Source organism: Musa acuminata, chromosome BXJ3-2 (genome assembly GCF_036884655.1).
Source record: "Musa acuminata AAA Group cultivar baxijiao chromosome BXJ3-2, Cavendish_Baxijiao_AAA, whole genome shotgun sequence".
Taxonomy (NCBI): Eukaryota; Viridiplantae; Streptophyta; class Magnoliopsida; order Zingiberales; family Musaceae; genus Musa; species Musa acuminata.
The window spans coordinates 35618876-35632074 of NC_088350.1; the positions used below are offsets into that span (position 1 = coordinate 35618876).

The window sequence follows — 13199 nt, forward strand, 5'->3', positions numbered from 1 at the left end:
TGCTGTTGGTCTCTGACGAGCTACTACGATTAAGATTTCAACGTCTCTCAGCACAACAAGTGACGTCTTACTGCATCCAAGTAGTCCCATCCTCGAGCATGAGTGTTTGCCGATGACTTACCTCTGCTGAGACAGCATGTTAGGTGGGACTTGAAACAGCGAAAAGATTCTTCGAGCTAATCTCCTGTTTACATTGTTTCATGTTATGGTGGCATCAGACAGAGTGCAGCAGAATTGGAAAAGATATACCCCAAACAGAACAGATTCAGATCCATGTTACAGTTCAAATTCTATACTGACATCTGTTGCTCTCATGCATCTAATTCCAAATATGCTGAGCATCTTTCAGGCTTAGCCTGTTGTATTCCGAGAAGGGATTGGCCTCCTGTACTTGAAAACCTCTCCAAACAATTTGGAAGAGACAACACCAACTTCAGCTTATTGCCAAATTGTTTCTCTCGAACTCTATCTGAAGTTTAGATGCTTTGATCCACGTCTTCAAATCTCTTAATTCCACAAATTTAAGCTTTGGCCTTTACGTAACATCCTTCAAGATTGGCCTTCACATAACCCTCCTCAGTTCCATGCTTCAGAAAATCTACGGTGACACTGCTATCCTAATATTCACAAAAATCACTTTTTTTTGGGGGTTTGATTGTTGCATTAATTCACAGTTCAAAGTCACAATAGTATTACTTTCAAAGGTACACAAAAGGCCTCCCTGTATTTATGAAGTTGTCTCCCCCTGCCACAAGACAGTTCTCTGTGAAATTGCACACCGGTTTCCTTTTCCCAGATATCAATGAAGTAGTAATTTCTCTTTGGTCTTTTTCGTGGACTTCCAAAGGACCAAATTTTCTCTTGCATGTCTCCGAAGAAACTTGCTCAGCTTTTGTCAATGGCCAAAAGATGGAGGCTTGTCGTTACAGTATTAGTATACATAGGCTCACATGTCAGCAGACCTGCAAGCAAAAGAGCATGGAAAATGGAGGACCATTAATCATAAATAGTTAAACGAAATTTGCTGCAGAAGACGCCATGGCAGATTCTTCAATAGGGGAAACTAAGCCAGTTGACTGTTGTCTATAGGCATAAATACAAAGTCATCTCATATGTATATTTTTAGGACAAGAAAGCACAAAGGATATTCCTCTCCATATCGAGCTGATGATCATGTTCACGTGAAAGAGTCATTGCATTTCGTTTATGGGGGAACGACGAGGACATGACAGTGCTGCGAACATTGTGTGCATTATGTTCCAAGTCCTGCTAGCTAAAAAGTTCACAGATCCCAACACATGATACTCCAAGAGGCACAGAATTGGGTCTTGGGCAATGCTCAATCCATGTTTACATATGATGATGGAGTTTGAAGAAGGTAAATCCCATCAAATGACACACTGTTTTGATAATATTTTGCTAAAACCTGAAACTTCAAAGGGGGCTTCCACCAACCACTCTTCCCTATAAATTCTTGTCTGCATGTTTCCATTCCAAGATTGCCACTGAACAATGGGCTCTTCATCTACATATCGTGGGGTCAGCAAATTCCAGAGTCTAAGCAGACAAGCAGTCAAACTTTGGAAGGACATAGCAAAAAAAGTACAAATACATGAAGAATCAATGGATGAGATAGATAGATATATGCTGCCTGATTGTGCTTTTATATGCAGATCTACTTGCAGTTTGTTTCTGTTTTCTCTGGAGTAATCCATCCTCTCTTTGGATCACAAATAATTGAACTTTTGTTTAGCAATCTGTACTTCTCACACAAAATAATAGCTTCAATCTGATCTGTCATTATTACATGCTGCACACCATTATATTATATTATGCTTGAAAATTTTTGATCTGGTTAATTGCATTCAAATCATAAGCATGAGTTGATGAAGTAGGCCAACTGACTTATTCTCATTTTCTCCTCTGTTAAATTTCAAGTCAACAACATACTTCAGCTCATCCTGGCCACACTTAAGTCTCTTCAGAAACAAATTAATTGGATTTGGCAAAAACTATCAAACAGGTGAACACTCATGAAGTTGATGGTCTGTTCAGTTTCCTCTTTTTGGCAGCTGGAGAGGAGTGAAGAAGACAGTTTCCATGTGATTCAACTGCTACATCATCACTCTCATCACTCAGGCATGCAGCATCCAGTACCCCAATCGGGCTCTTTGGCACAGCAGATATCGATGGACTGGTGTTCCTGTTTGTCCTGTTCTTCATCGATGTCATCTCTTGAATCACTCGATGACACTTCAAGACCCTTTCCTGAATTCATTGTGCAAACCAATTAGGTCCTTGGAAACAAATAGCATTTTATTGCTGAAGTAGTGTATAACATTTGGTTAATCTTACCTTATTTACATGGATGCAGCGAGCTAAAGCCTGGTCAAGATCCAGAATTCGGGTATCCTTCAAGACTGACAGTGCCACTGCTGCAGCAATCTCAGAAGGCCTGTACTCGAGGAAATCAATCTCTGCAATCAAGTTACAGTCACAGTCATGTTAGGCCTTTTTATCCAATCTAACTCTCCCTAGATTATGGGTATATCACTCTAAATCACTGACCTCTAACAGTGCCCAAAATGAGGTCCACAGAAGAAGAAGTTAACGAGCTATCTGGCAAATTTCCATCACTAAATTTATACAGAAAATAACCGATGAACGAGAAAGGTGTCAGGGCTTGCATCCTCCACTTGAGGGTGCCAAGAACTAGAAGCTCCATTCTGTGTATAGTCCTGGCTTCAAATACATGGTCTGCACCACCTACCTGTTTGTCCACAACGAAAAAGGTAGATTTCATTGATCAGTAATGGGATCTTATAATCCAAGATGAAATTTGATATACATAACTATTTTGGTTTCTCTATTTCTTAAACCTGTAATTCCAGAGATAAAGGGACCTCGGTTTCCTCCACCTTGGCAGCAAGAGATAAGCAGGCCACTGATAGCAACTGCGTTATCCAAGCCTTATCTTGCTGAAACTAGAGAAATCGAAACACCGGTACATCAGCAAAGCCATACATTTACGCACTATGTGGCTAACATTGCTACATGCATCACATTAAAGAAGTAGGTGTCATAGTATTTTCCTCTTACCGGGAGTTCGTAAGAGGAGAGAAATCGATCCAGGTAATTTATAGAGAGATAAGCAGTGAGAGGTCCAAAATTGTGATGTGCATGAACCTGATCATTGAGAAACAAATGATAAATTGCCACAGGGTAAATGAAGGAAGATAATAACATAAAAAAGAAAGCTAAATTATATCTCGATCATCAAGAGCATGCAGAGTGGGGAAAGATAAGATGAATCGATTTCCCTGCGCATCCCCGCACTGAAAGGAGTAGAAAAACTAAAGAGTAAACTCTAATCACATTGATCAGTGGTTTCAGAGATCAAATGCCCATCCACTGAAGACTCATAAGAGGAAGAACGGGATCCAGGGAAAACATCAGAGGGAACAAAGAAGTGGTAAAGCAGAGGGAAACTCGACCCACCTTTTGGATCCTGTCAATGGCATCACTCCTGGCAACCATGTCTAATTGCCCCCTCAGCAACCTCTCGGCGTAGTCACCCTGTGGGCGATGCTGGGACTCCCTCTCGACCAGCTCGACAACACAGTCCTCCGACTGCAAGGTGAAGTCCATCAAAATGCCCCCACAAAAGCCACTCTTTTTGTCGGGAGATTGGCAAAGGTCACGCCTTTGGGCTTCTCCATGCAAGTCCTGCTCCTCCCCCTCCCCATCATCGAATCCCAGGATGCTGCTGCTATCCTCTGGACAGAGGAGGATGGAGGAAGCATACTTGTAGCTGAGGCCCATTGCGGATGAATCAAAAGCAGTGGATATTAAGACAGATTGATGCTTTTCTTCTCTTCCTCCCTAAAAAATGGTGTCTTTAGATATAGAACGAGAAGATGATAGTACGAAGAGGGTGGGAAGGGGGTCTCTGTGAGGTCTTGGTGGTGAGGATGAGAGAAGATGTGAGAGGGTCTGAAGCAACAATGCAGAAGGGGAGAATAGAGGAGTACAAAGAAGAAGCTCTCTTTGAGGGTGGTTTATATACGAGGATGGATTTTGGCTTCTAGCTTCGTCCACGTAAATGATGACGTCATGATATGGTCTGCAAGGCATCTAATGAAGAGAGAGAGAGAGAGAGAGACTGTGATCTGACTTGATAGATTCTACTAGGGTGGAGGTGATAGCACATAAAAAGGCATGGTTTGGTGAGAGGTGGTTTTGATTCCTCCCCACATTTCTTTCTCTCTCCTTTCATCGATTGTACTAACACTTTTGTGTGTTTTTAAGTAATATTTTATTTGTTTGAAGGTTTCAAATCAAAAAAAAAAAAAAATATATATATATATATATATATATAACCTCGAATTTTTCATGAAATCGACACGAGTCAATTTGCTCAACCTAATCTACTCGACTTGATTGATTTGACTAATCATTTTATTGGGTTGATCGATCAATTATAATGTTATGATATAGTGCATCAAGTAAGTAATGATGCAACAGTTCTAATGATTATTAGAATCCTATGTAATGGTTAAAGATAAGAGGCTTTGGAATCAATCCTTCTAACGCTAAACTATTAGAATTGATTTAGATTATTTGAGTTGCAAGCCAACTGATTTTTTTTTTTTCGATCTTAACTCTACAAAACTAAGTCGAGGGGATGATATTAACAACACCCATATGATACTCAAGTCAATATTAGTTTTGAATAAGTCAATCTAGTTTGAAGAGCCTAGATTTTTTTTAGTATGTTTGAACATATCTTGTTTACCCATTTTATGGTGTAGTTTGGGGGCCGTTACATCATATGTTTAGGATATTTATGCCTATTGATTGTAATTGCTCATAATAGACATTTGACCTTAACACATGTAAGTTAATAATGCATCCATAAGGAGATAGTAGTTGTTTCTTAGAAAGCATGAACAAACGAAGCATATCAAATCAAATATGACATACTCTATCAAATCCAATACACTACCTATTACCGATGCGGTAAAAGACCAAGATAGCTGATCTCAATTGTTCTTATATACTATCAATAATTACATTTGATTTAATTAATCATTTGAATATGATGTCAATGTTCATTATCGATCTTCAATCAAATAAATGATCATGATTAATCTCGAGGATAACACAAATTTATCTTTATAATCATCATGAAAGTCAAAGATCACAAAGAGAGAAAACAACAATAACAATCACCATTAATCTTCAACTAGTGAGTGTAATCAATTAGGAACCAACAATAACCACATCAATATTAGACCTTTTCTTATGCCTGAGTTAATAAGTTGTGCAGGTAGTAGTAAGTAGTGAGAGATGAAAGAAGAGACCTCCTATCGTGATCTTTGTCTTCTTCTTCTTCTCGGCTTGCTTGAAGCGAAGCTTGGAGAGATGATAGTTTTCATGAGCATAAAATGAAATCGATCACATCGGATGACAAATAACTCGAGCGACAAATCCTCACAAGATTATTCTATACTACAAGAACAGTACACGATCCACTAAATCTATGATGATGCATAGAAACCTTTACTTAAATTAGAGACTCTTACAAAAAAAAAACTTTCTTTGTTACTTCAAATTATAAACCATGATTTTTCTAGCACTTTTCCCATAAACAACATAATGAGTTGTATAGATCAGACGACGGCAGTCATGTCAACAGGATAAGCTTGTCCGACTAGGTTGTGTGTTTTGCAGCTCTTCCACGAAGGATGACTGCTATTCCTTTGTCCAATCGAGTGGCCTTCCATATATTCTTTTCACGATATCGTACATTAAACTTGGCTTGGATTTCTTAAACGTGGTCGATAACTCAACGCAACAACGTTGCTTGTATTAGACGCAACATCTTTGACTCTACTGTGCAAGTTGCAACAACGATAAAGTTACTAGTTGGTCCACTCCGACTTTGTGCAAGTCAATTACTAGCAAGCTAAGAACTCATGATCACGTTGCTCTACTTTCACTTTGACTTACTGCATTTTTGCTCCTATAACAGGATTAGAGATAGATCAAGAACAAGAAGCAAAAGAGATGAGTTTGCTACCTTTGAAGTCTATCTAAATAGTGATGGTAGTTTGTGGTGTACTGTTTGGTAAGTTGTACTGTGAGGAGAGAAACGAAAGGAAAGAAGTGCTTTGTTTATCCTCACGATCAATTCTCCTATTTCTTCCATGGCTTTCTCCATAATTGAGACGTGATCGAGACACTCAGTCACACAATTCTGGGGTGGGTCACCCACTGCTGTTCCTAGTGAGAGCGGTCGAATTAAAGCGCCCGTGTTTGACTCTTCCACGCCCTCCTCCACATTACAATTAAGCGAGGAAGGAAATCGATCTCTTGTAGAGTGGTCAATTCAATCCACGTTACTGTTGCTGCGATTCATGTGGATGACAATGTCTTGAAGTGAATTACTCACTCCGGCTACTCGGAAAATAACTATCCGACTTCTTTCGATGAGTATTCTAGCATACGACTCCCTCTTCTTCTTCTTCTTCTTCTTCTTCTTCTTACCTGCAGTGAAGGTTGCAAAACTATCACATGGGATGGGATGGCAGATACCCAACCGAAGAGACAGATCCTCACAAGACTATCCTATACTCCAATATCCATTAAATCTATACGTGATGATGTTATAGAAACTCGTAGTTAATGGCTTGTAGACAACACTTCCCGTGCATGAGTTGTATAGATTAGACAGTCATGTCAACAGGATAAGCTCGTCTGACCAGGTATCGAGCTTACAGCTCTTCCTCAAAGAATGACTGCTATTCCTTGTCCATCGACGTGCGTGCCGACTACATGTTCTCTCCACATCTCGCATACAATTGCATCTAACATATTTAAAACGTAGCCAATATCTAAATCCAACAAGTTGCTTGTATTCAGCATGTGCTGCACGGTTGCACCTTCCATCCGCATCCTCGTCGCTGTGCAAGCCGCAACAACGAGAAAGACGAGAGTCGGTCCACCAATCATGAAGGATTCCTTCGGATTAGATATATTTAGGTCCGAGATGGCAGGAAGGTCATTAAGCTGGGGCTACGATTTTTGCTTGCAGACTCTACCATCCTTCAATCAAATTAGAGATAGAAACCAGCAAACCGGACGAGTATTTGTAAGTCAATGAGAACAATGGGAATCTAAATAGGATACCCGACGATATTTCCCAAGCAACAATAAGATTGGCTGATCTGTAATCACAAATTAACAAAATTTGGACAGCTACGGAAGACTTGGTCAGGAAATCATTCAAGTTTGTAGTATTCTGCCTTGCACATGTTTCAGGCTCAAGTGTTCTTTAAATTGACTTGCTCCAAGTCGGAGTTGGTGTTACATCCTCCTCTTGATTGTCTATATATATAGATATATCCGTGATATAACCAATGCAAATTGCTAACCCAAGAATCTTGTTCTCGTATTGACTCCGACAACGCCATGGCCAGCGACCAGACACCTCCGGCCACCACCGACGCCCCAATCTCAACCCCTCCGCCGTCTTTCGGGAAGCGGGTCACCGTTCTCTGCATCGATGGAGGCGGGGTGCGAGGATTGATCCCCGCCACCATCATCGCCTTCCTCGAAGCCGAGCTCCAAGTAAGCATGGTGACCTGGTTTTCAGTGTGGCTTTCGGCGACTACAAGCTGCTCCAACTTAAATTCTGTTTTGTTCTTGGTGCTGTTGCAGAAGCTGGATGGACCGGAGGCGAGGATAGCAGACTACTTCGACGTGATCGCCGGAACCAGCACCGGTGGCCTCGTGACCGCGATGCTTACAGCTCCTAACAAGGAGAAGAGGCCACTGTTTGCTGCCAAGGACATCATCCAGTTCTATCTGGACCACAGCCCCAAGATTTTTCCTCAGAAGAAGTTAGTATTGCATCGTAACACCATCGATCGTGGCACTAGTTTGCATGCATCCATTGATGGATGGAAGACGGAGTCATGATAAAGCTATTGTGATCATCGATTCTGTCTATTGCATCCAAAACATCAATTACTTGCTGCTACATGATTGTTAATCACAAGGAGCATACGATTAAGACTGATACAGATTTGGTTGCAGTGCTGGTTTGTTCAACTCGGCACTGAACCTTGTGGGTGCCGTCTCTGGACCCAAGTACGATGGCAAGTATCTCCACGCCAAAATCCAAGAGCTGTTGGGCGACACAAGACTTAGTCAAACATTAACCAACGTCGTCATCCCTACCTTTGACATCAAGCTTTTGCAGCCCACCGTCTTTTCCACGTACCAGGTACTGTAACTCTCCGCCCGAACCAGCAGCCTCTTTCGGGTTCACTAATCATGAGTGGCTCGTTTCATCCGTAAACGCAGACAAAGAGTACACCATTGAAGGACGCTCTTCTGTCGGACATATGCATCGGCACATCTGCAGCACCAACCTATCTTCCTGGACATTATTTTGAGACCAAAGATGATAACGGGAATAAGAGGAGCTTCAATCTCGTCGATGGCGGTGTGGCAGCAAACAATCCAGTAAGTTTAGACACCTAAATCGTATGTCTATCTTGTCATCATTGTACTGACATACGGGACGACAGACTTTGACAGCCATGACGGAAGTCTCCAAGGAGATCCTCCTGAGTAATCCAGATTTCTTCTCGTACCAGCCGGTGGAGTATGATAGGTTTTTGGTCATCTCTCTGGGAACGGGAGCACCCAAGCAAGAGGAGAAGTTTACCGCTCAGGAGAGTGCAAAGTGGGGCGTGCTCGGGTGGTTGTTGAACAAGGGCACGACTCCTTTGATCGATATTTTTACTCAGGCGAGCGCAGACATGGTGGACATCCACGCATCCGTCCTTTTCCAAGCCCTCAACAAAGGGAAGAACTACCTACGCATAGAGGTAACGCATCACCACCACCAACCTTCGAAGGCTGTAACGGAGGAATCATGTTAATCGAGTTTCTAATGTTCACGTGAACAGGATGATACTTTGACCGGACAAACATCATCGGTGGACGTCTCGACGAAGAAGAACTTGCAAGATCTGGTTGACATCGGCAATAGCCTCCTCAAGAAGCCGGTGTCGAGGGTGAACATAGAGACGGGTCAGTCCGAGGCGGTGGACGGGGAGGGAACCAACGAGGCCGCTCTTACTGGCTTCGCCAAGAAGCTGTCGGACGAGAAGCGGCGCAGGCAATCCAAACAACTTACTTCTTCCGACGCCACGCAGCACTAGTCTCGGTCGTATGTTTGTGTTCGATAAACTCGGTCATATTTGTGTGTTCAATAATCTCCATGAGAAATCCATTCTTGAATGATATTAAGTAGATTTCATGTGCTCTTAATCGTTCCAAGTGCAAGTAAATGATGGCAAGAAGATAATTCCAAGTAATCGACGTCATAACTTTCCTCTCGACTATTTCCTCCACAAGATTGAGTCATTCAAGAAAATGACTTGTAATATACAAGTCAAAGAGAGAGAAAGATATCTGTGATATATCGGTAAACAATAAAATATATACAGCTTGAGACGCACGTAACAGCAACACGCCTTCATTATTCGAGGGAGACGAAGCAAACAAGTCTTGCAGGTAAGTAAGAGAGGAGGATGTGACAGTGCTAAAACTGCCCCATCTAATTCCTCTCAACATCAATATTATTGCTTATCTCCAGCCAAGTGGTCTTATATTCCCTCCGCATTAACTGATCACAGAACAGAACAGAAGAAGAAGAAGAAGAAGAAGAATCTTCACCAAACTGATGCTTTGGGAGAGTAGATGATTAGGTTATATGATGCTTTGCTTACATGTAGGTGAATTAAAACTGATGACATACATCCAGTGAGAAGTAGCTTTCAGTGGCTAAAGTTGCTTTTGTCGAGGTGGTTTGGTGGTGCAGGCAGAAAGGAACAAGAGGTGCTACCAAACCAAATCAAAAGAGGCCAAAGATTCATAATTCGTACTTAGCAGCCACTGCAGTCATCCAAATCCTAAGCTTGATAGAATAAGCAGAAGATGCTTATGGTTCTTCTAATTAGCCGACATCCATCGGCTCTCTCTCTCTCTCTCTCTCTCTGGGTTCTTGTCTTCTTCTTGAAAACAATTAGGATATATGATACCTATTTATTAGCACCTAATTATGGATCTGCCCATTTCCTTTGGCTCTGCCTTCGCTTGCTTAATTATAAATCTCCAACAAACCAGTTCGGGCGCAATGATAATATCAACAGCTTAGATTTCTACCTGTTCTTACTCCCAAACTTGCTCGGCCTTCATTTCACAACAAGAAGGGCCAATCCGGCCTCTAACATGCTTGGGCAATGACTCAATCCAAACCCACAGCCCATTGCCTCACATAGGGACTAAATGTCCAATCTCTTTTCGACGACGAGGACGACAACAACAACAGAGCCTCTCCAAAAATATTCAATCTTTAACTAATGTAAGAAACTTTAACGGAGGAATTACTGTTTTTTATTTAAATAAATGTGATTAATTTAAGATTATTTTATATTGTATAATAAGTTATCACATGACAATACGTGCTCAGAGAAAAAGAAAACAAGAATATCATTAACAAGGAAGAACATGAAGATTTTTTTTATTTAATTATTATAAAAATTCATCTCTATGAAAATAAAAATCTATCAATTAAGAAGGTCATTAACAAGGAAGAACATCGAGATTATATATTCGATTCAATTATAATTTTTCTTATTTAAAGATTATAAATCTATACCGAAGATCTTAAAGATTCTTTCTTCTCTATGAAAACGAAAGTCTATCGATCAAGAATATCATTAACAAAGAAAAATATCGAGACTTTATATATATATTTCTTTTTATCCTTGTATTTGAGCCTATAAAAAGGGCAACAGTATTATTATAAAGGAGATGGATGAATCAATAAATTGAATTGTCTAGTTTGACACCACATTTGTGTGAATAAATTCAGTTGCCCTTTTAAATTATTAATATATTTTTGTTTCTTTTCTCTCTTTCTATTTCCTTATCCAAAAAAAAAATCCTTTCTATTACTAGTCTTGCATCAACTATATTATGATGATACATTGAAAGGAGATCATAGAGCATTGATGGAGATGTCGAAGAAGAAGAAGAAGAAGTAGCAGTAGTTGCAAGATCTGGTCGACAATGGCAATAACCTTGTCGAGAAGCCAATGTGGAAGGTTCGCCGATCAAGAAGCAGACATGGATTGAGTCGAAATTAAGGCACAATGATGTTAAAGTCTATTATTAATACGTCACTAATTGACTTATTATTGGTAAGTATGAATGAGAATAATCGTCAATGAGTTTACGAGTCATGTTTCCTCTTTTTTTAAGGGATTTATAACTGAACTGAACTATGATTGATTACATATTCAAATTCTGTTTAATCCAAAGTTTATAGATTATGTGTTGGAATTATTTAAACGAAACCATGATTAAATAGGATTTTAGTTTCCGAGTTTTAGTGAAGATAGAAGAAGTTTCTGTCATAATTGAAATCAAAATGCTTGAGTTTTAATTGTGAAGCAGAGAGACAAGGAGCAAAATAAAGATGTTGAGTTTAAGATATGAAAACCTCCTCCTTTGGTACACTAAAGACCAATATAGATCGATGTTTAAGATATGAAAACCTCAACCTCAATTTTTGGTAAAAAGGGTCTGATATTATTTGGATGTGATTGCAATTATTTGGATTGGTTGCTACAACGCAAGAGCAGAAACCAAACTTTGGGTGGGGTGGATTCCCAGCTCGATCAATTTCCCATTCAAGCTTCTGAATGCATGCATTAGAGTGGAAGAATTACAACAAATTCTCTCTCTCTCTCTCTCTCTCTCTCTCTCTCTCTCTCGTGTTGTGTGGATGAGACCAGTCGGATAAGAGAAGGAATCATCAGCAATCTCATCTTCGTTTCATCAATAGTTCTTCTTACAATTGATGCTTTATTTTCTCCTTTATTTGAGATTAAAAAAAAACAAATAATGTATTTTCATTTGCGTATGAAGAAGATTATTACAACACAATGCACGCTGCAGGAAGAAGAATGATTCCATGGGATGGATGTGGGTCACCGTTGCCTGCGAGAGAACAAGGAGGAGCCACCGAACCCCTTCGTGATGCTGTGGATGGCCGGGTTGTCGCTGAGGTAGCCGAACAGGCCGTGGCGTTGGTAAGCCAGAGGTGTCATCTGCTTCCTCTTCTGCTCCTCCGCCGCTGCTCGGTTTGCCGAGTAGTATATCTCGTGTGCTGACGGCAAACTCGCAGATCCTCTCCTCGTCGATCCACCGCCGTTGGCCCCCCGCTTGGTACACGAGGAGGGAGGAGGGAGGGTGTACTTGCGCAGCGGGTCCTTGCTTCCTCGTCCCGTTGCGCGCCCTTCGGATGCGCTGCGGAAGAGGAACAGGTCGGAAAACTTCCACTTCTTGCTTCCGCCACCCTTCGACAAAGCGGAGGTGGCCGGGGAGGAGCTGGGAGGCTTTGGCAGGTCCCCCTCGTAGCCTCCTCTTAGAGCAGAGAGGGACGTCGACCCTCTCAGGCCTCTGGGAGAAGCGCCGGAAAAGGAAGACAGAGTCCTCCTCCCTCTCTCTCGCCTCAAGCCATCCTCCGCGATCTGAGGAGCACCACCTCCTCCATTCTCGACCCACGACGGCGTCACGGTCCGAATGATGCCCTCCTCAAAAAGCTCATCGGCAGCGGTGATCGGCAGCGTCGGCCACTCCCCCAAGGGCTTCCCGGGAAAGCAGAAGGAGAACTCCGGTACCTCGTCGTCGCCGTTGCCCGGTCTCGGGCTTGCAGGCTTCTCCTCCGGACCGTACAAGTCGGTGTAGATTGCCGCAGCTCGAGAAGGGCTGGCAGGCGCGCTGGTGTAGTAGTAGCAGCCGGCGGGATCGCCGAACGGCCTCGGGCTCGACGGTGCGCTCAGGAAGAAGGAAGGGTCGGCGGGCGCCAGGGCGACGGCCAACTCCACCATCTCGCTTGGCTTTGCGAAGGCTTCGTGTGGGTTGGTGAGAGCAGGATTATATGGAGAGAGAGAGAGAGAGAGAGAGAGGTGGGAGCTTTTTGTTGGGAGTTGGAAGCTGGGAGGAAAGGAGTAATTGACCATAAGGGCTTATGTTTGTTCTCTGGCAACCGTGAGGCGGTTGGGAATGATACGAAAGAAAGAGTGTCGGACGACGGGCATTGATTGGCTGAG

The 13199-nt window shown here is 42.0% G+C and overlaps 3 protein-coding genes across 4 annotated transcripts; 1 reads left to right on the top strand and 2 right to left on the bottom strand.

The window, feature by feature from the left end:
- Positions 1-1901: 1901 nt before the first annotated feature.
- On the bottom strand, positions 1902-4007 carry LOC103976693 (cyclin-D4-1). The gene is made up of 6 exons (XM_018822175.2): positions 3499-4007; positions 3100-3186; positions 2880-2984; positions 2569-2770; positions 2356-2477; positions 1902-2268 (listed from the first exon to the last, which is right to left on the bottom strand). Exons 1-6 carry the CDS (start codon positions 3820-3822, stop codon positions 2032-2034), a joined length of 1077 nt encoding a protein of 358 aa, XP_018677720.2. The 5' UTR covers positions 3823-4007; the 3' UTR covers positions 1902-2031.
- A 3400-nt stretch (positions 4008-7407) lies between these two features.
- On the top strand, positions 7408-9345 carry LOC135584926 (patatin-like protein 2). 2 transcript variants are annotated; one of them, XM_065138929.1, is made up of 6 exons: positions 7408-7632; positions 7723-7904; positions 8089-8290; positions 8371-8532; positions 8598-8900; positions 8982-9345. In XM_065138929.1, exons 1-6 carry the CDS (start codon positions 7474-7476, stop codon positions 9234-9236), a joined length of 1263 nt encoding a protein of 420 aa, XP_064995001.1. In that variant the 5' UTR covers positions 7408-7473; the 3' UTR covers positions 9237-9345. The 2 variants fall into 2 exon arrangements, with proteins under 2 accessions (XP_064995001.1, XP_064995002.1); XM_065138930.1 differs by having other exon boundaries at positions 7409-7632; positions 8101-8290.
- A 2554-nt stretch (positions 9346-11899) lies between these two features.
- Positions 11900-13082, bottom strand: LOC135630825 (uncharacterized). Its single transcript, XM_065138048.1, has one exon. The coding sequence runs from the start codon at positions 12975-12977 to the stop codon at positions 12075-12077; it is 903 nt and encodes a 300-aa protein (XP_064994120.1). The 5' UTR covers positions 12978-13082; the 3' UTR covers positions 11900-12074.
- Positions 13083-13199: the final 117 nt, after the last annotated feature.

Excerpts from the sequence above, each read along its gene's own strand:
- LOC103976693 (XM_018822175.2), bottom strand. The coding sequence starts at position 3,822 with ATGGGCCTCAGCTACAAGTATGCTTCCTCCATCCTCCTCTGTCCAGAG. Across the intron at positions 2,771-2,879 it reads CTTTATCTCTGGAATTACAG|GTAGGTGGTGCAGACCATGT; the intron begins GTTTAAGAAATA and ends GTGGACAAACAG. Across the intron at positions 2,478-2,568 it reads CATTTTGGGCACTGTTAGAG|AGATTGATTTCCTCGAGTAC; the intron begins GTCAGTGATTTA and ends ACTTGATTGCAG.
- LOC135584926 (XM_065138929.1), top strand. The coding sequence starts at position 7,474 with ATGGCCAGCGACCAGACACCTCCGGCCACCACCGACGCCCCAATCTCA. Across the intron at positions 8,291-8,370 it reads CCGTCTTTTCCACGTACCAG|ACAAAGAGTACACCATTGAA; the intron begins GTACTGTAACTC and ends CCGTAAACGCAG. Across the intron at positions 8,901-8,981 it reads AGAACTACCTACGCATAGAG|GATGATACTTTGACCGGACA; the intron begins GTAACGCATCAC and ends TCACGTGAACAG.
- LOC135630825 (XM_065138048.1), bottom strand. The coding sequence starts at position 12,977 with ATGGTGGAGTTGGCCGTCGCCCTGGCGCCCGCCGACCCTTCCTTCTTC.